The 25177-nt window shown below is 37.2% G+C and overlaps 1 protein-coding gene across 3 annotated transcripts in view; it reads right to left on the reverse strand.

Moving 5' to 3' along the window:
- Window positions 1-23522, reverse strand: part of cacna1fb (calcium channel, voltage-dependent, L type, alpha 1F subunit) — a 50394-nt gene extending 26872 nt beyond the window's left edge. For all 3 annotated transcript variants that reach the window (XM_056261088.1, XM_056261087.1, XM_056261086.1), the window contains exons 1-10: window positions 23013-23522; window positions 18249-18570; window positions 17988-18093; window positions 9827-9966; window positions 7748-7893; window positions 4599-4751; window positions 4315-4511; window positions 4092-4195; window positions 2711-2862; window positions 247-321 (exon numbers count right to left, since the gene is read on the reverse strand). In XM_056261088.1, coding sequence (XP_056117063.1) covers window positions 247-321; window positions 2711-2862; window positions 4092-4195; window positions 4315-4511; window positions 4599-4751; window positions 7748-7893; window positions 9827-9966; window positions 17988-18093; window positions 18249-18570; window positions 23013-23034 — 1417 coding nt within the window. In that variant the 5' untranslated portion in view covers window positions 23035-23522. The remainder of the gene's footprint in view (window positions 1-246; window positions 322-2710; window positions 2863-4091; window positions 4196-4314; window positions 4512-4598; window positions 4752-7747; window positions 7894-9826; window positions 9967-17987; window positions 18094-18248; window positions 18571-23012) is intronic.
- Between the last annotated feature and the right edge of the window lie 1655 nt (window positions 23523-25177).

Below are 25177 nucleotides of genomic sequence, written 5' to 3' on the forward strand. Positions count from 1 at the left end.
AAAGAGAGGTATAAGAGAGACAAAGAGAAAAAATAATGTCGGCCACACATTGGCACAGTTTTGGAGAAAAGCAATCTCTCTGAAATAGGGTCAAAGCACTTAATATGGGTCCAACCGAGAGATGTGATTTCTAGCCCCAGATGTAAATCATACAATTAGACCAGACAAAGTTGAGGGGGGCTATATATAGCACAGGGGGGCAGTGAACAGTGAAGAGGTCATGCGTCTCATTCTGATTGGCCGTACCGTGGGTTTCGTTTGAGTGGCTGAACCAGCCAAATTTCCCCCTTTTCTTATCAGCTAGGTCACGCAAGGTCACACCTGAGGGAGATTGAAAGATCGAGAGAGAGAGAGAAAAGAGTGAGAGACATGGAAAAATGGCAAAAGTGTGGCAGGTGGGGAGGGGAAAATTTTTACCTCAAACATCAATGGTGAGATGAAATGTTTAATTCATTAACAGTATATCGGGAACTCATTTAAAAGGTGAAATGTGTTATTTCTGGCAATAGTGACTCTAAACTGATCTGCAAGAATAATGATTCATACTTTTGAGTATGAATGGGGTCCAGGGCAGTGATATTTTAGTATTATTCAAGTACTATTATTGTAATGTGTAGATGAACACGCACGAAAATCTGAATTAAGTCTTTTTAAAAAACCAGGAGAAAATCAACAAGGTCCCTGTCCATCCATCGGGGGTAGGCCTTCATCTTCAGGCAGGAACTGCAAGTGTCTTCTACCCTCCGGATTTGGATTACGGACGGGGCCTACGCCACAGAACTTTAACATTTCATTTTGCATTCAAACTGATAAATAAAAATTGTACTCATACGTTCTCTTGTCTCCCGAGTCTTTCTGGTAGAACTTAGAGGAACTAAGTGCTTAAATACACAGAGTGAGGTTATTAACTGGAACAGAAACAGGTGCGTGATAAATTAGAAACTAATAACGACCAGGAACACAGTCAAAACGGGAACAGGGAAAACAAAATCAAAACACAATGAAACTAAACAGACTTAGACGTAACCCTGATAATTATAGTATTTATTAAAGCTGCAGTCCGTAGCTTTTTTGGGGTTAAAAATGATCCAAAATACATTTTTGAGAAAATACATAACCAGCCAGTGTTCAAAACTATCTGCTTGCCGTAGCTCGATTCAAAATAAGCTTGTAATAATGTTTTTAATTCCAGTGGTACTGGTGGATTTCCGCGGGAGATTCGAGCATGTCTTTGCGTCATTACGTCACATCTGTACACACACATCAAGAAGGAGTCTCGGCTAGTAGACTATATTGCGTGTGAGGATGTTGGAGGTGGAGATTTATAGCCTTTCCTCACAGCACTTGATATAATTAAACTTATCAATTTGATGGCGGATCCAGAAAGGTTCAAACGACAATCACCAGTGACAGAGATTCACCCGGTGTAAAATGCAAAAGACTTCGTTCGGACTTCGGAGTGGCTACAGAAAAAAAAAGAGACTACATCCGGACCCATGCGAAAACAAGAATAAATATCGGAAGGGCATTAAATGTAGTCACGCAATGCCGACGTTGTTAACATTAACAATTTGAGAACAAAGTATAATTTGCACGGTTTTACGTGATACGATAAGCGATTGTTAGATTTAATCAGCGCGATTTACTGCAATGTCAGAACCAGAACAAAAGTGGATGTTACTTACTTGTTCAGATGACATTTTCCAGTGAAAATTATTATGTTGGTCATACTTCCAAAAATAATAATCTGTGATTCTGAATGACAGTATCCACAACGCACGGCGACTGACAGCTGCACACTCTCCTTAAAACATTGTGTTCATCCGCGCTGTGCGGTGTCGAAGTGCAACTCACGTAAAGTTGATAATTCCGCGAATGACTGCAATTGCAGATTTCGAACAGAGATGGCGAGAAAAACTGCAGACTGCAGCTTTAATATTTTGAAATAGATTTTATTTGTATATTTTCTGGTTTTCATTTTAATTTTAGTTTAAGTTTTTTTTTATTCTATATGGATATCATTTATTTTAATTTCAGTTTTACTTTGGGTAATTTAGTACTACTTTAACTAATTTACTTATTTAATTTACAGTTAGTTGTCAAGTTTCATTTAATATATATTTTAACAAAAAACAACACTGGTCCAAGGACCCCATGGGGCCATAAGCGGGTGTTTACGGATGCTAAAAATATCAAATGTATTTTTGAAGGGAAGTCAGAGTTAACATTTTTACTTAAGATTTGAATTAAAAGTGTTTTAGCACTTCTTCTTTTTTCAATATTCTATTGACAACCATAATTTTAAACAGAAAGAAAAAAAAATACATCTAACATTAATAGTATATATATTACTTTGGCCTTAGTCTGTATTATATTATGCTTACTATGTCTCTCATTCCATGTTAATTAATCTTCATACATTAAATTATATAGCTGCGATTATATTTTATGTAGGGGGCTCTCACAAAGGGATAAAAATATTTGGGGCCCTTGGGATCAAGAAGTTTGAAAAAACCCTGTCTTACTTGACTTAAAATTGTCTCTGTATGGTAAACTGGGATAGGGAAAACTATTATCATATAAAAATACATACATTACACAATTCATCTTTAAATGTGCTTGAGTGTGTATATCAATCATGTTTCTACAATGAACAATTGATATCGAGGACAAAGGGTTCTAGAGGGTGGAACAGAGGAAGAGATCTCACGTCTGTTTCCGTCTTCGTCAAACTCATCTATGTCCTCAGCCTGAGTGATCCAGTCCATATATCCAGACAGATCCTCCTCCATCTGCTGTTTCTCACGGAGCTTCTGAAAATCTCCGCGAGCTTTCGCCTTCTCTCTCTCCTTAGAGAATTCTCTACACACAAGTATGGCTTGTTAGACAAGCAAAACAAACACACACACACACACACACACACAAAAACACACTATGCAGAGGCAAAAACACACTGTGGACTTTCACACTCTGTTTAACGAAGGGGAAGCTGCACGAGGCGGAATCTTTGGGGAATTCTGTGCACTTTGGAACAGTCTGCAGGAAATCAGACTCCGCAAATCTGCTGCTCTCAGCATCTGGGGATTGTTCCATTCAGGTGAGTAAAAACATTAACATCTGATATCTGCTCATCTCGTGCGGTCCTCTGTTAAATAATCACTCACACAGACATGCAAACAGGTTATGATGCACAGGTATGATGGTATGATGTCATGAAATGATGAAGGCTTAGCACATGAATTAATTGGGATACGGACAAACTGTTTTAATCATTAAATTGTCACATGTGATGTATTGATCCAGAGATAAGGTAAAAGTATTTGCTGTTTCCAAAGTCAAAATTGAAATGTAGAAACATTATTATTAAACATATGTAAAAACAAAACAAAAAAACAACTGCATACCGATGCTATGCATCTATTCATGAAAAATTCCAGAAGAAAATGTATCATGGTTTCCACAAAAATATTATGCAACACAGCTGTTTTCAACATAATTCAATATTTTTCTTGAGAACCAAATGATTTACAATTATTTCAGAAGGATCATGTGACACTAAAGACTGAAGTAACGACTGCTGAAAATTCAGCTTTGCCATCACAGGAATAAATTACATTTATATATTAAAATAGAAAACATTTTTTTTAATTGTAATAATATATCATTACTGCTTCTACCATATTTTTGATCAAATAAATTGAGTAGCAAAAAAAATTCTTTAAAAACATTAAAAAAATATTGTTGCTCCCAATCTTTTGAACAATAGTGTATGTGTCAAGTATGATGATGCAATAGTTTAGCTGGAACATTTTCACTTTGAGTACAAAGGGTTCCTGGTTAGAATCCCAACCATAACCCTTGATATATCAGCAGTGGTAAAACTGCTCCTGTAGCTCAAACAGAAGAGCATGACAGTGGCAACGCCAAAGGACGTGAGTTTGGCCAGAAAATGCATAAACTGCTAAATTGTATATTCTGAATCAATGCTTTGGATATTAAATGAAGTGATAGGGACAAAATCAGCCATGGCAAAATCACCCATAGACACTTGCCCCCAAACATTCACGTAATTATCTGTCCTATAAACTCACCCGCTCAACACACCCAACACAAGGTTGAGAACAAAGAAGGATCCAAAGATGACCAGGCTAACAAAGTAAACCCACGGCAGCTCAAACCCAATAGCATCATTCATCTACAGAGATGAACAGGCAAGCAAAAGCAACAATATTAATGTCATACACAATCACTTGCTTAAAATATATCTATGACACATTACAGTCAAGCTGAAGACAATGCATATGGCTTAGTTACCCAGTACAGGACGTCTGTCCAGCCTTCCATTGTGATGCACTGAAAAACTGTTAACATGGCAAAGAAGAAGTTATCAAAGTTTGTGATGCCACCGTTAGGTCCTTCCCACTTTCCCCTGCACTCAGAGCCATTGACAGTGCACTGGCGTCCATGACCCGCAAACGCACATGGGAGTGGTTCATCATCTGCATAATTTTCTGAAAAAATAAGAGAGAGACAGATGGAGGAAGACAGAGAGTGACAGAAAATGCTCATAAATATTTTATGTGAGTATGTGTGGATACCTGCGCCTATATAAAAGCAGGTGCGATGCATTCGTCCGATGAAGAGCTCCAGTCCAATGATGGCGTAAATGATGATGACAAAGAGGACAAGCAGAGAGATGTGCAACAGGGGAACCATTGCCTTCATGATGGAGTTTAACACAATCTGCAGGCCTGCACACGCACACACAGAGCAGAGAGATCATAGCCTTCACAGTACAATCTGCAACCCGAAACCTATATTTTGTGCATAAGAAAAGAATTCCCATTCTGTCTGTTTATGTCCATTATATCAATTTAGTATTTGGTCTTTTGGCAAAAAAGTAATTTAAATGTACACTATGTAAGTTTTGGCCCTCTAGCGGTTAAACAACAAAACTGCATGCATTTTGCAGAAGAACATTGTTTTGGTTGTGCTTCGGCTCTGTGTGACTGCAGATGAATATGGTTATCTTACTGCTCATAAAACATTATCTACTAGGCTTAAGAGATATAACTAGTTTAGATGGAAAGGATCTCAGGCTGACTAGCTGAAGAAGTTACTCTAGCTATACCCTAGCTATTAATAAGACACGGTACTTCCTTAAAAATAAATTCCAGCACAGCACAACAACTTTAATGAAATGGCCCTTCACGATTGTAAATGCTTTACAATGAACTCTGTTAGAGAGCTACATATGCAATACATATACAATTTATCTGTATAATAAAATACATTACTCATCTGTTGAGTAATAAAACCACCATCTCTGTGTCACTTTTTCAACATTTCAAATCCCTCAGTTCTTGCCATCTCTGAAAAGCCAAGCCAATTTTGATTCTTGTTTGATTCTCTATCGTGTTCTCTTTTTGCCAGCAGACTCTACTCAATTCTACGTTTATTTAAAGGGATAGTTCGGCCAAAAATGATATTTAACACATGCATTACTCACCCTCAAGCCGTTCGAGATGCATATGTCAATCTTGTTTCAGACGAACACATTTTCAGTTATTTTAGAAAATGTCTTAGACCCTTCAGTGGATATAATGTGAAGCAATGGGGTCCACCTCCTTCAAGTCCAAAAATGTGCATACATCCTTCACAAAAGTTATCCATCCGGCTCCAGGGGGATAAACGAAGTCCTTCTGAGGGTAATCCGTGCGGTTTTGTCGTAAAAATATACACATTTAAAATTTTATAAATGAAAATATCTGACTTCCGGCAACGATCGACGCGCGTTCACGGGTGTTGGAAGTCGGCGTACGAGGTAGGACGTAGCGTAGGAACCGTCGTGACGTAGACGTTGTTTTGCTCTGCTCTCTGGCTGCGCGGGCGCGTTCGTTCTACGTCACGACGGTTCCTACGCTACGTCCTACCTCGTATGCCGACTTCCATCACCCGTGAACGCGCGTCGATAGTTGCCGGAAGTGAGATATTTTAATTTATAAAGTTTTAAATATGTATATTTTTACGACAAAACCGCACGGATTACCCTCAGAAGGCCTTCGTTTATGCCCCTGGAGCCGGATGGATTACTTTTGTGAAGGATGTATGCACATTTTGGGACTTGAAAGAGGTGGACCCCATTGCTTCACATTCTATCCACTGAAGGGTCTAAGACATTTTCTAAAATAACTGAAAATGTGTTCGTCTGAAACAAGATTGACATATGCATCTCGAACGGCTTGAGGGTGAGTAATGCATGTGTTAAATATCATTTTTGGCCGAACTATCCCTTTAAAATGGGTCATTCCCTGGAGGTTCAAGATTTAGAGTGCTCAATGTCAAACTTTATTGCTCGTTGTGACAATTAACCTATGCCACTCCCACATCATACACGCGTCAAAGTATCTAGAGCATCTTTTCTCTATTTACGGCTATGACAAGACACTAAAGGGTGAGTGACGTATGTATGCAATTTTCTGTGAAAAAATATAAACACTTATACGTTTTGGAAGATGGATTGATGACGTATTGACTCGTTATTAAAATTTTGTAAATTTTTTTTGGGGGGGGGGGGACTTACATAGTGTACCTTTAAATTAGTCAAAATTTTGTTAAATCATGTTCATTTTGTCACAGTTATGGACTCTTATTTTTATACTCTGTTCTGTTTCCTTTAATTCCTCTTTCCCTACTCTGTTTAGTTTCGGTTTAAGTCTTGTTTGTTTCCGTGGTTAATTATCCAAAGCTGTATCTTAGTTCCTGACTATCCCCTGCATATATACTCCCTGTTCTGTTTAGTCCTTTGTCAGTTATTGCCTTATTCAATGTGGTTGTGTTCCGTATTAAAGTCTCCGGAAACCGGAGCACCCAGATGAAATCCACGCTGACATGGGGAGAAAATAAAAACTACACACAGAAATGACTCCTGGCTCAGCTGGGGCTCGAACCAGGGACCTTCTTGCTGTGAGGCGACAGTGCTACCCACTGAGTCGCCGTGCCACCTAATAGCATTACAGGTGCACACTGCACACAGTGAGGAATTTTTTATGTGTGTTTTCCTGTAAATGTAATGGGTAAAAGTGTCCTCATTCAATGTCATCTTGCCTCACTGGGAGACCTGCCAGGATAACTGTGGGGGTGAGCACATGAGGGGGAGATACCATCGTACATGCCGGTAGGCAGGAAAGTTCCACATCAGAGCTTCTAAAAGTACTGTGGTGGAATAAGTCATTGACCATTCCATGTTCCAGGATACACAACCCTGTTTTCTGCTATCCTCACCAGTAAAGTAGCTAATGGAATTGTGTTTTCAGCACCACGGACAGTGTTCTTTGAAACTGTCCTCTTATCATCTTAGTATTGTAAAGACACAATCAATAATGGCCCTTTGGTTAGATGGTCAGTGATTCAGGGGTGTGTAGCCGTGGATCTGATTTTGAAATTACTCGAAACAGAACAGCCTCTGGGTGCAACGATGAGTCAAGCTCATCTGGTGAGGCCTAAATTTTCATGACATTAGAGAGGTCAAGCTACACCAGCCCCCATGATGATCGCTGTACAAATATCATAACTGCACAAAACACCACTCCATACAAAGATCCATAGAGACTGTTTTCTCTCTCAGAACACATTACAATAGCACAGTCAGTAACACTCTTGTATGGGTGATACACCACTGCTGAATAGTTCATAGCAATTTACACCAGATTTTACTAACTTGTTTCCATCACAAACACAAACTCACTGGGCACTCCTGAAACCAGTCTGAGGGGTCGTAGGACTCTGAAGGCTCGGAGGGCTTTGACATCTAGACCTCCAGGTTTCCCCGGCGTATGGGATGTTGTTTCACCAGACTTATGAGTAACGGTCTCTAATACCACACTGAACAACCTACAACAACAAAAAATAACATAAAAAAAACAAAAAACAACAACATAATTGTGGTTGAATAAATATTTCTAAAATACTAAAATCTAAAATGTGTAGTTGACTTTAAACAATTAATATTACATTTAAAATGATGATCTTTAGAGTTGTCACTTTCAAATTTGAACTTAATTTGAATACAGGAATTCAGGTTTTTACAACAAGGTCATATGTTAAATGTTGATACATTACATTATTAAATTAATATGTAGAGTATGAATATTTGGTTTAATTTTACACTTTACACCAAAATTAGATGGCATTTAGTCAAGTACTAAAACTGACTTAAGCTATTGATTATGACATGACAAATTATTGACAAAAAAAGGAAACGCTTATCAGAAGAAAGAACAACTATGACTAAAACTAAATAAAAACTGTAAAGATGAACACTGGAACTGGCCTTAGAGCTTATGTTAAAATGAAACATACAGCGTAATCAGCATAGTCCAGTTCTGAAATGACAGCCAGTGAATCAGTATAGGCTGATTCCCGAACGAATGATTCTTTTGAGCTTGTTCTTTTTAGTGAATCAAAAACATACAGCGAGACCAGTGTAGCTCGATTCCCGAACGAATGACTCTTATGAGCTGGGTTTTTATTTTTTTATTTTTTTAAACATTGACCAGTAAAGCCTGATTCCCAAACTAACCACAATTATGAGCTGGTTCTTTTTAGTAGGCCTGATTCCCCAAAAAATTACTTATGAGCTGTTTTTTCTAGTAACAATGACGAGTGAAGCCTGATTCCCGTATGAATGACTCTTATGAGCTGGTTCTGGTTAGCGAATCAAAACATACAGCATGACCACTGTAGCCGGATTCCCAAATGAATGACTCTTATGAGCTTGTTCTTTTTAGTGATTTAGAAACATACAGAGTGACCATTGTAGCCCGATTCCCAAACAAATGACTCTTATGAGCTGGTGAAGTTCTTTTTAGTGGATTGGAAACATACCGCATGACTAGCGTAATTTGATTCTCCAACGAATGGAGTGAAGTGTTGTGGAAGCTGGCTGGGCCATAACATTCGTGGCACCCATCCCAGCTATGTGTGCTTTCATGCATACACATGTACGCACAAATACTCTTAGGATGGCATCATCAGTATTATAAGCAGAAATAATATGATGTGTAATACTGTGTGCTTGGAACAGATCCACCTGCCCATTAGCGGTTCTGCCTGTGAGCTTAATGAAATCTCTAATCAATACTAAAAAAAGCTCTCAAAATTATACTCAAAAAGATGCTAAATGACTGGGACAGTCATCTTCTTTTAGATAATTAACCATCACTCTGACCAACTGGCCATTAATGACCCCAGAACAGCTGTTTAGTCCCATTTTAGGAGGACAGACAGAGCTCTGGGGATTGTCGCTCTTTAAATACACTCTATGTGCACAGGAAGAAAATGAGTTTAAGCAGTGGCATACTATGAAAGATTGATTCTTTTTTAGTGCATGAAATGTGTATTTACTCTTTTCACATACACACATTCACCACAGTGCCGTAAAGCCTGGTGTGTGAAATTAAGGGTAGCGCCTAGTCTCTGTAGGTCAGATTAAGACACAAAGAGAGAGCGAGCGGGAGAGAGGATTGACAGCCAGATCTGACCAGATAATCCGAGAGAGAGAGCAAAAGGGAGAGGTTGAGAAAAAGGAGAAATGAGGGGAAAGGGGTTAAAGAGAACAGCAGGACAAGAGGAGAATTGTGAATAAGAGAGCTGTTGGCCATAACACAACCTGAATAAAAATCAGCCATGAAAATTAATATGCAAGTGAATCATGGGAGGAAAGGCAGTGATGTCACTCCGGGTTATTATGACTCATTTTTAAATGAAAAAGACAGTAAATAAACAAGTGGGATGGATGAGTAGAGTGGCGAAAATGGTGCCGTACCCTACAATGACGATGACAAAGTCCAGCAAATTCCAACCATTGCGGATGTAGGAGCTCGGGTGCATGACGAGGCCGTACGCCAGGATCTTCAGAAATGTCTCGATGGTGAAGATGATCAGAAACACATATTCAACTTGCTCCTGAGAAGACACAGAGGGAAGAGATATACATTTATAGATACATTATAGAATATTTATATTAAACTTAGAATAGAAAAATTTGATAAAGTCTAATAATGAAATGATATTAGCAATAATAGGAAACAATAATTTTACAGGATAATATTGGCATGATTAGTTGACCAATAATTTAGATTATTGTCGCCATCGGGCAGAAACCTCAAATCTCCAAAAACGCATTTTTTTTAATATAATTAATACACTGTTTTGTCAAAGTTAATATTGTGGCTTTATATGTGGTCAGACACGCACATGTGTCATTATGTTATTAACATTTGACCAAAATCAAGCTCAAATGGACTTACAAGGTTTCTGACCAGCGAATTTCGGATATACATAATTTGTCCGTCATTAGAATGGCTGCATCTGAAGCATTAAGTGCATCACATTATGGTTTCAGCAACTGACAGGTTATACAGTTTACTGTAGCAATGTGGGCGCTCCGTTTTTTTCTGTCGTTCGGCCAAAATCTCATGTTATTAAAGACGATGTTAAATCGTTATTTTCATTGGTTAGATATTTAAAAAACTTTATATAAACAGCTTTATATAAATTAAAACTTTTAATACAGTTTTAAAAACTTTTACACAAAATGTCTTATAAAAAATTATAGTTTTAAAAACTTTATAATTAAACTAAAAACTATCTATACTATAATAGATATAACTATAATAAAACTATCTATCTATATCTATATCTATATATATATATATATACAGTTTTGGTCCAAAAATGGTCACAAACCTGCAAGAAAACCTGAGTCACACAAATCATATGATCAAATCAATATTCTAAGCAAATAATAAACAATCATATTAAATTGTTTACAGTAAAAAATTAGGCGGTATATTTAGGTGTATGTAAATGTGTGCACTGGTATGACCCCATGACCCCTGTTCACAATACAGTAAGCGAGAAAGACAAAGAGGGTCGGTCTAGAGCTGGAGCTGGACTTCAAAATGGGGAATCTGCAAGCGTTTCAAAAAGATTACTAATCTGTCAGCCTCTCTTTCTCTTCCTCCCTCTCTTTTGCCGGCAGTCTATGCACTGTGCGGCACACTTGTGCGCATACACACTCCCTCCATTTAAACAAACATATACAGACAAAACAACAAACTAACCACAAAAAAACCACACCATCTGTGTAAGACTGTGACAGAGGTGGAAGAACAATACCATATGGAGAATAATAACCCCACATGCACACACTGCTGTACTTGATTTGATGTAAAGTGGCATACAGCATAAACTTCCATTTGCTGGACCGTATGTCTCTGTCGGAAGTATGCAGAAGGTTTTTGCACACTGACAGGAACAGAATGTCCATGAACTATTTCTAAAGCTCTCAACTGCATATTCCCTTAGATGAGCAGAAAGACCATGGCAACATTCAAAACATATCTTTTGCATAATTTTGTAAAATAATGATGGATGAAATTAGTAGGGCTCTGAATTAAAACATTTGTAATAGTATAATTAAGATGAAAAAAAAGAATACCAGGCAAACAAATGCAAATAATTGGCATATATAATAATCATAATAATAATATATATAAATATATATTTTTGGATTTCTGTAGGCCAGTGATGATAATAATAGTAATAATAATTTTAAAGAATTTTAGTAGTTTATATTTATATATATATATATTAAAAACAAGTTTTAATTTATATATTTGATCAAATATGCATTTCTTTTTCTTGCCGTATACAAGGCCAGTGATAGGGTTTTGGTCAATGATATGTAAATAAGTTATATTTTGACTTCTAAAGTCACTTTCTGTTGATTCAATGCTTTACTTGACTCCCACAATAGTTTGACATCTTTTAATTATCTTTCCCAAGGGGATTTTCTAAACATATATTGATAAGTGCAATTAATTCATCTGCAACTCGTGTAATTATTTCAATTAAAATTTGCAATCAACTGTCAGCCCTAGTTATTAGACATGCAAGCTCAGAGTGCTGAATGCCTTTGAGTAATGAACCGAAGACAACTGAAACCAAGATGATGGACAGTAAAATATAACAAACAATATGGCATAGGAAAGACCAACCGGCTTTTTGAGAGAGACTGACAGCAAACACACACACTCATTAAATACATGCCCCCTCCTTTGCACCTGGAATCCAGGATGTGGCTTTAAGCATCAGAACAAAGATGGAGAGCGAAAGAGAGAGAGAGAGAGAGAGAGAGAGAGAGAGAGAGAGAGAGAGAGAGAGAGAGAGAGAGAGAGAGAGAGAGAGAGAGAGAGAGAGAGAGAGAGAGAGAGAGAGAGAGAGAGAGAGAGAGAGAGAGAGAGAGAGAGAGAGAGGGATGGGGTGATGGGGGAAGGGTGATGAGAGACAGGGGAGGAAGAGTAAGCTGCTTATCAGGACCAAGAGCATTTAGAGCAGCCAAACGAACAGGCAGCCACAATCTCTCCTGACCACCACTCTTTCTGCTCTCGCTGTCTTTAGAACCCTCCCTGTCTCTTTCACTTTCACATCATTTTGTTGTCTTGTTGTCCTAAGAAGACAGTGCAGGTGGATTTGATTGAGCTTGCATTGTGAGAGCATCTTTAAAAGGCTGAGCTTAATATTAAATTCACATTATGCATTATCCTTTTATCTAATTTCGTTGTAAGCTTGGTTCTGCTGTGGGCACTTTTGGTACAGTGAACTTTAAGTTCACCCCAATTTGAAAATGATATCATAATTTACTCACCATCTTGTCTTTTTTTCTGTGTAACATAGACAAAGAAAATTTGAGAAATGTCTCAGTGTTTTGTTTATACGATGGAAGTCAATGCTGTTTGGACACATTCTTCAAAACATCTTTTTTGTTCCGCTGAAGAAAGTCATACAAATTTGGAACAAAATGAAGATGAGTAAATGATGACAGAATTTTCTTCTATCCATTTAAATTCCTGTGAACACACTTTTAACACACTTTTTCTCTTTAAACTCACTAGTTCAGTTGATTAGTCCAATAACAATGTCCAACAGTGGGCATACATGTATCATCTGTAAGCTGTCATGTTTCCTTCTTGAACCATCAAGGAACGTCAAATATAATAAGTGCAATGGACTATAAACTTCATATCACTGCATCTGCTACTGAGCATGCCCATTGAGAAGCACTGTGACTGGGGGAATACCCATAAGCCCTTGCACTTGAATAATTTCATTATGTTTGTTTGTTTGTTTGGTCATGGGACTAATGAGGACATATTATTTAGAATTAAAAGATTCTATTTATTGATTTTATGATGTTTTATTTGATTTTTTAATTGTTTGTTATCTTTAAGTCACTATTAGGGTCATTATTGTTCCCTATGTTAAAATTAAAATTGTTCCCTTTGTTGGTTTGTTTTTGATCCATTAAACTAAATGGTTCTAAGGCAAGGCAAAAACTAAACCTTGCCAACTGCACTCAAAATTTATGATCTCAGGAATATGCAGTTTTTTCTTTTAACTTCAAAATATGAGCTGTCAAAATAAATGCATGCAAAAATGACTAATTTTTTTTGTTTTGTTTTTTACTTATTATATAAAGTTACTAAAAAGCACAGGCCAACTTTATTTTTTTAAGTTGGTAAGTAATTTTCCCTGGCACTGAATAAACTCTTTATTAACTCTTAATAAAGCCCCTAAAGGGTCATGAAAGCCTAAAATATTTTTTGAGGTGTTAACAAATATGTACAGGTTGCAATGAAAACAACTATAGCACTCATGTTTATTATTAAAGGAAAAGTGTTTTTTTTTCATCATTTCTTGAACCAATTTCACGAAACGTGATGTACAGTACATGCGTTAATTGGCTGTGGTGAGTGGTGATTGGCTGCCATGGCCAGAGACAGAGAGTACGCGTATCTACATCATCAGTTTCTGAGCTTTTCTCCACATTATTCATGAGAATCAACTCTTTTAATCCAATCAATCACTGCTCTTTATTATTTACGAGATAGCATTACGGCGGAGAATTCAAATGTTTCAGCTCTGATGTTCACCTCTGCCGTTCTCTCGTCGTTCAGCTTTGAGTTTGTGTCGTAAGTGTATGTTTCCTCAGTACAGTAACACAAAAGAGTTTGTCTAATTTGTAGGTTTCCTTTGATAGTTAAAGCGCATAGTGAGTGTCATGACTGGCAAACATGAAGGCGACAACACACCATATCATTTACACAGAACCAAAGCTTACTTTACACATCAGCACTAATATTTTGCTGCCTAGAAAGCACTGGTATTTTCCTCTGGAAATGCAAATCTAGTCTGCATGCAACCCAGCAAGTGAATATTACAACCCCACAAAAAAAAAGGCTGACTCTGGAAGAAAACACTGTCATTCGTTAATTAGTCCGTGCTACACTGTGATCTCTCATCCGGGTTGCACATTCTGCCCTGTTGTTCCCCTTTTGTCACTTCAGTGTCACTTCTCTTACATTTGAATGCAAATTCTTCCTCTATAAAAAGAAAGTGATTCTCTGATGGGACAGACATGAGGCAGTGCCCGAGGGGGGGTCGTGTCTAGAGTCCTGATCGCATTTGGTCTCCTCTCTCTCATTTCCTCTCTTTCTCTTCCTGTTTCTCTCACACAAGCCTTAGGGAAGATCCCCTCCACTACAGAACTTCACAACACGTCGAGCATTTCAGTACGAATGGGGCACAGTCACACACGCCTGTACACTCGAGATGACAGCGGGACAAACTATGAAGCTCACATGGATAATTCGGTAAAGTCCAGTGAAAGTGCTGTTGTGCCGCGATGCGGAGAAAGGATTTCTGGACTTAAACGAAAGGTGTTTTTATTTGGTCCAATCCCTACTAAGAAACAATAGCTAGCGGCGCTTCTCTTTCATTTATGATTTCTCTCTCATCTCAGTGACCTTTGCATGCCGAGGTGAAGCTGTAATGTGCACAAGCTCATGCAGCCTCGCATTGTTGCATGCCTCACTGCAGCCGTGGAGAAAAACGCAGATTTGTTTCCTTAATGCCACTAACTTGCAAGCAAATTAAAGCCCTGTAGTCTCAGACACAGGTGCCGAGATAAGCATCACAGTAACGCAGGATGCTGGTAAAAGTGTTTAAAGGGAAAGTTGACCCAAAAATGAAAATGATGTCATCATTTACTCATCCTCTTGTCAAGAAAAAAAAAATGTTTCTTTCAAAATATAGAAGAAAGTAAGTAATACAGATTTGGAATGACATGAGTAAATAATGACAGAATTTTCTTTTTTAGGTGAACTATTCCTTTAAGAATGGCTACTGAGTGGATCAAATGTGACGCTCTCTGATGGGTTACAATGAGAGGTTGTGGGAGATGAGGAGGATTACAGAGTGATATAGCATCATCAAACAGCAAAAAAAAAAAAAGGATTTTCACATCAAAATGGCACCTGATTTTCAAATTGTTAAGTTCAAAGTACAAAGCTTCCAGAAATTTCTGACACTGGAACAGCAGTAGGACTCGAAATAGTGTGGCTGAATTGAGTCACATGACAAAACTCTCTTGCTTGAGGCGAATGCCCCTTTTATGTTTCTCTGGGATTTGTGTGTATTTTCAGAGGGATGCACACTACTGTTTAAAAGTTTGGGGTCAGGAAGATTTAATTCATTTTTCATTTGATCAGCAAGGATGCATTAAATTGATCAAAAGTGACAGTAAAGATATTAAAAATGTTAAAATGCTTAAAATTTGCATATCTCAAAGAAATCAGAAAAAAATGTATAACAGTTTCCCCAAAAAATTAAGCAGCACAACTGTTTTCAACATTGATAATAATGAGAAGATTGTTGTAAGATTGAGTAATGGCTGCTGACATTTCTGCTTTACCATCGCAGGAATAACCTAGATTTTAAAATATATTAGAATAGAAAACAGTTAAGGTCCTTGCACACTGAGTCCGAAATTTTCATATTCGTCATTTGGTGGATCTGAATTGTCAAAACACCTCTCAAAACGCTTGCTACGGATGCGAAAAACGCAGAACGGACAAAAGTTTCGGAGGCAGTGTGTAAACATGATTGACGCAACGTGAGGCAGGGTCCGAAATGAACTTTTTGGCTCACCTGCCACAGGGACTGGTAGATGAAAAAATCCACCAGCCAAGCATATTTTTTACCGGCCAAAAACAGCCTTTTGTGTCACATTTACATTAATTTATATATAGGCTATATTTAAACATTTTGTCATATTTCTGGTCTATTATTTACACACATATTACACAATTTACACACATTAAAATTATATTTTTGTGGTGGTGCCTATATGAAAATAGTTCTGTACAAATTAAATGTATTAATTGTATATTTAATAAAATATATGCAATAATAGCCTAATATATTATAATTATTTTAAAAAAAATATTTAGTTTTACTCTGCCTATTTTTTTTTTTCTCCATTCACTCTGACTGATCCGATCAGTAACTGAAGGACTGGAAATATCAGTTGTTTTAACCATTCATTAAAATGAATCGGTTCAAAGGAGTCATTAGTTCGCGAATCGGACGTGTCATTATCGGATGTGTTCGCGTTGTGTGATTATGCCGGCAGCTAGGACATCCCACAAGATTTGTGTCAACACAGAAAACATTTAATCACTGGATAGGTTTTTTTCGTTTATTTAAAGTGTGGTTTATGTCAGCTGAATGTGCGGAACGCTTCAGAGAAGATAAGGTATTTTAGCACAATTCACACCCAGCGGTAAATCAGGAAAAAATATATCCGAATGCTCCACATGAAACTATGGTCTTCCGACCTTTTACTATCGTATCGATTTATTTTGATTAATATGTGACAAGGAGAGAGAGCAAGACAGCGCTTAGGAGACGGTAAAGCCTTGTTTATATACTTTCGCCTGGCTCCGAAGAGAAAGAGTGCGTGCGCGCGACCGGAGCTCGCTCTCTCTCTCTGCTCGTTCTTCAGTTGCGCCCTGTTTATGTCACACGCACTAACTGTCGTCTACATTACTCACAGATCAATTAAGACTATGGCGGGACAAAAATTAGCTTTGGAACAGGAGCATCGATAAGAGGACTCGTTAACGTTAACTCGTTACATTACGATTTTGGTATGTACATTCACCCGCCAGTGGGGCGGATAGCCTTTTGAGATTTACTCGCCAAACGGAAAATCTACCCGCATTTGGCGCTTGGCGGGTGTTAATTTCGGACCCTGACGTGAGGTCATTTATTTTTTAACGTGCGAAATTTCGGACGAGCATTTCGGACAGTGTGCAAGGCCCTTAATTGTAAATTGTAATAATTTTACTTTTACTGTATTTTTTAATAAATGCAGCGTTGATGAGCATAAGAGACATTTCAAAAACATTCAAAAGTATTAATTATTCAAAATTGTATATTTAGTATATTCTAAATAACATGGAAATTACTGTAAATTGTTATAGATTTGATTTATGATTTCTGTCTGTCCAAGTGCCAACAAATGTCTTTCTTTGAAATATCTCCACTTTCTGTTTAAATTATATATATATAGCTAGTTAGCAACTAAAATACGCTCCAGACTGAAACCAGAAAAGACCTGATAGAATATGCCATAGGAAAAGGAATGTATATTACATAATACATAAACACATGGATGCTTCTGACTGCACCTGATCTATAACCTCCAAAATGGGTCAGCAGGAATTCGGTCAACACTCTGTTTTAGGCACCATCCCAATACATCTGATTATGAAACAACACCTGGGAAGGGAAACACCTTTTCGCGCTCTCTGGTGGCTATTGCACATGTTTACCCCACAACATACAATTTTACAATACATACTGTATCTCAATTAAGAGCCAATACATTACAGCCAGTTTGAATTGATGGACTACAACTACAGTAACTGACCATTAAGGTTTGCAACCAAGAAGCTTGTTCCATAAATGTTAACCATACATGTTCTTCAATCTTTTTTCAGTTCTCTGAGCTGAAATTATATTCATACCACCCTAATTTCACACTCACTCTCTCTCAAGAGACACAGAGCAGTACTTACTAGGTCATGGTTGGTGGCATTCGAGTCATCTTCGGGAAAAGGCTTGGAGACTCCCAAAGCAACACAGTTAGCAAAGATGGCCAGGAGAATAAAGATATCAAATGGTCTGGAGTCACATGTTAAGGTAAACATGATCTTATTAGAAGTGGCATTACATTCAACAGGCAGTTTTTTGTGAATTAGAAGTTGTTATAGCAGTAAATGATTGGAAAGCTTTACATTGATCAATATCAGTAGAAGTTTAAGCTTGTAAATGGATACTTCCATTCCACAAGGTGGAGGGCGGCCCTGCGGATGGGGTTGTTCAGTTTAAGGCAGTAAAGAGCTCTGGGGGCGCGCTGGACCTGATTGGAGCCCTGGACCTGCTTCTTCATATGTTGACTCCTCTTCTTCTGCGTTCCAGTGGAGCTGCAGGTGGAGTTGAGCGTTTCCGTACGGTTCATCTTAGGCCGTCCGTTCTCCTCCCAATCCTCCTTTTCTTCCTCGTCGCACTCATCGCCCTCTCCTCCTCCACCCCCCTCCTCCTCCTCCTCCTCTTCCGCTTCGCCACCACCCTCCTCTTCCTCATTGGAGTACCCATTCCCTAAAAAGAGAGGTTTAGTCACTTAATAAAGGGTAATTTGTGTGGATGACACAGCAAACCACCAGTCTAAGAACTAAAATTAACAAATGCTTGTTGACACAGGCACTCTTTTTATAAGGTTGTTACATCAAAATAAACCATAAGCCATTTTGTTGGTTTCTTTTGACATCAGAGAAAACCTGTCAAAGACTGGACAGATCAAAAGCTTGGGGTCAGTAAGACTTTTTTAATTTTTTAAAAAGAAATTAATACTTTTATTAAACAAGGATGCATTCAATTGATCAAAAGTAAAGGAGAAAATACATTTGTAACATCACATTTTAAATATGTTCTTATAAACAAAAAAGCTTTTCCATCACAGGAATAAACAGGAAGTTTTTTTATTTAATTTGTAGAAGTTATTTTAATCTAATATTTGACAATATGACAGTCTTTACTGTATTTTTTATTAAAGCTGCAGTCCGCAGTTTTTCCTCTTTGTCGCCATCTCTGTTCGAAATCTGCAATTGCAGTCATTCGCGGAATTATCAACTTTACGTGAGTTGTAGTTCGACACCCTCGACACGGCACAGCGCGGATGAACACAATGTTTTGAGGAGAAGCAGCTGTCAGTCACCTCGCCGGTGTGGATACTGTCATTCAGAATCACAGATTCTACTTTTTGGAAGTATGACCAACATAAGAATTTTCACCGGAAAATGTCATCTGAACAGGTAAGTAACATCCACTTTTGTTCTTCTGACCAACTAACTGAAAAAAATCAGTAAATCGCGCTGATTAAACCTAACGATCGTTTATCATATCACGTCAAACCGTGCAAATTATACTGTGTTCTCAAATTGTTAATGTTAACAACATCAGCATTGCGTGACTACATTTAAAGCCCTTCAGATATTTATCCTTGTTTTCACATGGGCCGGTTGCAGTCTCTTTTTCCAAACTCTCCAAAGTCTTTTGCATTTTACATCGGAGTCTCCAGTTGTCACTGGTGATTGTCATTTGAACCTTTCTGGATCCGCCATCAAATTAATAAGTTTAATTATATCAAGTGCTGTGAGAAAAGGCTATAAATCTCCACCTCCAACATCCTCACTCGCAATATAGACTTCTTTATGTTTATGTTTTACAGATGTGACGTAATGACGCAAAGACATGCTCGAATTTCCTGTGGAAATCCACCAGTACCACTGGAATTAAAAACATTATTACAAGCTTACCGTTTTGAATCGAGCTACGGCAAGCAGATAGTTTTGAACACTGGCTGGTTATGTACTTGCTCAAAAATGTATTTTGGATAATTTTTAACCCAAAAAATGTTACGGACTGGAGCTTTAAAATAAATGCAGCCTTGGTGAGCATTACATATTTTAAAATATGACAAAATCTTACCAATCACACACATTTGAATGTTAATGTATTAGCAGGAGGCTAAGGCACCCAAAAGCAACAATAACAAGCTAAAATGCTATGCATTGCATTTTATGACCACGTTCAGAGTAAAAAAAGACAATTGCTCACGCCTCAAGACAGGTAATGTTGTGATTAGTAATTCATTGGTTATTCTTTCTATGAATAGTTCTTATATGGCTAATCTCATTCAGTAATTATTGATTTACCTAATAAGAAACTATCTCAGTTCTAAATTTCCCATTACTTACTGATTAGCTAATCTTGTTTCCATATTAGTTAATAGTAGTAGATGAGGTGTTAATGTAGCACTAATCATTTGTCCTGCATTTCTTCCTGCATAGTTACCTATTAATGACAGACCATTATTCTAAAGTCTTACCACCTAATCTTATCAATAGTTGCTACAGCATGTGTTCCTGGTCATCTGGACACAGGCATGGAGTGCTAGTGACTGAAGCAACTGAAAACTACGAAACTTACTCCGGTCATATTAAAGAGGGTAAGGAAGACAAAGCTTTCTAATCTGCCACAGTCTCTGATGAACAGGAGGGCTCTGCACTAGGTAAGGAGAACCACACAGTAACAGCTGTGACCTACTTCCCACTGTGAGAGGGGGTGCAGAGCGGGATTCTGGGCCAGCGGTTTCATATGCGAGTACCTGTGGATTCATGATGTTAGCCTCTAGCACAGCTAGCTGACAGCTAATAGAGAGAGTCATGGGTAGGGGGAGGGAGAGAGAGAGAGAGAGAGAGAGAGAGGACACTGCGCTGATAACAAATTATAACTTAAATTTATGCATAAGACCTCAGTGAGACTGAAGGGAATCCTATCAGTCAGAGATAACAGCAATCAGTACTTTCATTGAACATTTAAAATGGGGAGGCAGGAGAGTGAAATAAACTCCTGTGTGAGGTTAGTAAAATGAGCTATCATGACTGCTGCACTGCGCTGATAAAGACAAGCTCCAAATAGAAATTGAGGGGTCAATGTAGCACGTCATTAAAATAAGGTATTGTGGAAAATAAGTTATTGTTTAGGCTACTGCTCTGTGTAACCCTCACTGTGACTTTTCTACTTTAAAGACAAGTTCATTTGGTTTTCAGTCATGGTATCATATTTAATTGAGCGTCCATAATTTCACAAAGGAATGAGTTTGAAATTTAAATGTATGAAATGTACATAATATAACTGCATTAATGGCATCCATAATTCACTAGCATAATACTGACTGTGAGTTGCAAATGTGGATACTGAGAAAATGTTTGGATTCTCACTGATAGATGACGATCAAACAAGCATAAATAGAGAACTTTATTATTATCAGTGCCTTTCAGTATGGCATTATTTTTCAGTTTAAGGCATATTGCTATATTATAGGTTGATTTATTTACCTTGATAGTGACCTAAAGGGGTCTACCCAGCTAACAAGGAATGTTCTCAGAACTTTGGCTAATGTTCTGTCAAAGTTTTGAACAAACGTTCTTAGTAACATTAATAGGATGTTTGTTTAAAGTTATCTGGTCTCTAAAAATGTTCTCAAAATGTCAGCACAAGAACATTATTTATACATCGTTCATGGATTTTTTTTTTCCTGATATGTTTTACTTGGACATTGATCAAGCATTTTTTTAAATGTTACTTGTTTCAGAACGTTCAGAGAACATTCAAAAGTAATTTTTGCAAAATGATAAAATGGAATGCTTGCTTAACGTTCGCATAACCAAGAAAAAAAAAACATTTTTAATTTTGAACGTTTGCAAGAACATTCTGTAATGATGTTTTACATTAGCAAAATGTTCTTAGAACATCTTTTTTGTTAGCTGGGTACAAACCTGTGCAAAGAGACATACGACTACTCTCATGTGCCGGCTTGTTTCTAAAGCAGAAGGATTTGGTTCTTGAGCTAGTTAGGGATCAAAGATTAGAGGCCCATTTAATCAAACTTATTACCAGCAGAATATTCATTTGCTGTCTCCAGAGGCCTTCATTACACTCTATGTGCATTAACCTGCAGTGCTGGGGTTACTTGGCAATGATGGAAGTCAAATGATATCTGTAAATGCAGGTTGCCTGTAATCAGAAATTCATCATAAAGCGCATGTGCAGGTTGTGCTCTGAATATAACCCTGTGGCAGTTAAACATCTGGTGCTGCAAACAAGAAAATAAATTGGAAAAATAAATTCATAATTTAATCGCAACAGAGCTCAGGGCTCAAAACCTTCATCTTTCATTATAATTAGCATGTAGAACATTTCTTGTTCATATACAATTGTCAATTATCCTGACAAATGCACTTACCTAATTTCAAGTATTTCACATTGTTAAACTAAGCAATTTGAACTAAAATTCAAAACAGCAATAAAAACATGTTAATTAGTTAACTGTAAGTTACCTTCTTACCATATAAAAAACATAAATTATATTTTCAAAGACAATTTAAAAAAAAAAAAATGTATATATATATATATATAAAAGAAATACCTTTACAGAAAATTTTATTAAATTATGTTTTTTAACTTTGTTGTTATACCATCCAAAAGTAAACATACTTTTTACATTTAGTTTGAGAAGAGGTATTCCCAAAATTCCCTGCATAAACCATCATATTTGTTTGGATTTTTTTTTTTAAAAACTTATTTTCTTATTATTTGTTTAGTTATGATCAATTGGTGTTTTATATTAATTTCTGTCGTTTAGTTCATGTTTAGCCTACTGAATTGTTTTTGTGTCATGTCAGGTGTTTTATTTTTGTATGGGTAAAACTGTGATGTTATATAGCCTATATAATAATATACCAAAGACTAATTTATTGAGGTGGCTAGTTTGATGAACTGTAGCTATACGTCAACATCTAAACGGAACTGAAATAAAATGGCTGAGTACATTTCGTATAATACGAACACAAATTTAAACAGCGATTCGAAAATTAAGTTGACATTTGACAGCTTAAACAGCGACTACACGACATATGGGTAGCCTATAGGCCTATAAAAACTAAACTAAAAATAGAAAACGATAAAACAAAACTTACTTTTTCGGTTCTCCTCATACATGTCGGAGATTGTCACTTTGACCTCATTGGAGCAGAATGCATGATCCTCACGACAGTTCCTTCACACACATTTATGAGACATATTTCCAAAAATGTGCTTTTTCTATAAAAGCGGCGAGTTTTCCAGTAGTAAAAATCCTAGAGTGGTCCAAAGATGCTGTCAGTCACCTTCTAAAGGCTTTTCATTTTGAATCTATGGAGTTGGAATCAGATGGTTTAAAAAAAAGCAGAAGCGTTCAATTATTTACCGTCTTCTAAGAAAATTAACTTTGAGAGCGTTAGGGACAAAAATAAATTAAAAAAAGTAATATAGCCGTTGATGATTGTAGCGCACAGTCGGTTATCTATAGTCTATTCTCCGCATTTAAGCCATCAATTCAGGATTAAAGAAAAAAATGACTCGTTTAAAGGGACAGGCAGCCTAGAAACTTATTAAAGGCAGGGATATTGGGCAAACGATTTTATGGAGCGTCGACAGAAAATGTGGGCGAGTCTTTGCTCATTTTCCAACGCAACGGATCAATCTACACACACACACACACACACACGAGCGCGTGAGCGCACTCGCGCTGCCTCTGCGCGTGTCCTCGCGCTCTTGTGCGCTGTTGCATTTAGGATGTGCGAATGGCTGATCGAAATTCAGTTGTACTATTTCCATCTTTCTTTTATTTAAATGTTTACAGAGAGGAACGACCTTAATAATACAAGAGAAAATATTTGGGGAGGAATTAAAAGAAAGAAAGAAAGAAATTTCTTTAGAAAAAAACAATGTTGAGCTTCTCAGCCCAAACTGCAGCTGTGGTTGCTACATTGTACAAAATAAAGTGATTACAAGCACTATGGGATGGAATTTTGCCAACTATATATTATACAGTTCTGTTCTGTAATCTGACATTGAAATATATCACAATCCACAATAACTAAATAACATAAAATGCATCATAAAACAATCCAATGTACATTACTAATAAGCTTTTGTACTAAAACTGAGAATTCTCAATTGTGAATTTGGAAATACTAAACCTAAGCACATATTGGACCTGTAAAAAGATTATAGAACCTTCTGCATGTTTTAAAAAGGCATGTGGGAATAGAGGTCAGCTTATCAAGCCTTATCCCTATAGGAAAGAGGTTACCTGCACTTGTGTACTTTAAAATCAGCTTGAAGCTTTTGTCAGCAAATGAATTCCTCCTGACATTCCCATGACATACTCTAGTCTAAGTCGCTGTAATCCCTGCATGCATGTACTGCTTTGAACTTTGATTCAATGAAAGTTAATGCACCTTAAAAAAAAGAAAGACATATACTGCCATGTTAAAATGAACTCAAAAGTGCTGAGGTCTTAACTTCAAACATAATGAATAATTGTGCATAAATCCCTGTAGAAATAGAGTTGTGTCATCTAACTCACCTTTTAGGAGGAGCTTATACAATCACGATACATGTGACTGTGCATGCAAACAACCACAATACAGTTTAAAATTACAAAAAGAGGAAGCCATGGTTTTGAATATTTTCCATCTTATTGTCTGATGGTCTAAATCTCAGACAGTGCTATCATTTATTCATCCTTCATCAGACACTGGTCACCCAGAGGGATGTACAGTACAGTAATTGCAGAGACAGTCTCCCTGGAGTGACAGTGGGTTAAGTGCACTGCTTAAGGGCAATGCCCTCTTTTGAACACACCATGTCCTTTTTGCTTCACTACAATTGATGTCCGAATGCAAATGATCTTATTACTTAAGTCTTATGTTTATTCAGCTAGTCAAGGTCACTCCTTCATAACACTAACAAAATACACCTGAATGGAAAACAAACTTTCTCTGTCTGATTATGGTTGAGAAAGTGGCTGTTCCATAATTTTTTTAATGATCTTAGCTCTTACTATATTTTGCCTATACTTACTATTAAACAAAGTACTAAAATGAACAGAGGTACAACCCAGTCCACTATAGACTGCTGTATAGAATTCATTAAACAAGTGCTTGTTAAAATGGGCACATAAAAATGGACAGTTATTGCCCTCTAGTGGTTACACTCTCAGTTCTCGGCAGGATGACATCATAAAATATGTTAATGAAACAAAGTGCATGTGGCATTTGAAAGATTATCTCATTATCTGCGGAATGCCATTTTAAAC

The sequence above is a fragment of the Rhinichthys klamathensis genome, unplaced genomic scaffold (genome assembly GCF_029890125.1).
Source record: "Rhinichthys klamathensis goyatoka isolate OS25496 unplaced genomic scaffold, OSU_Roscu_1.1 h1tg000180l_1, whole genome shotgun sequence".
Taxonomy (NCBI): domain Eukaryota; kingdom Metazoa; phylum Chordata; class Actinopteri; order Cypriniformes; family Leuciscidae; genus Rhinichthys; species Rhinichthys klamathensis.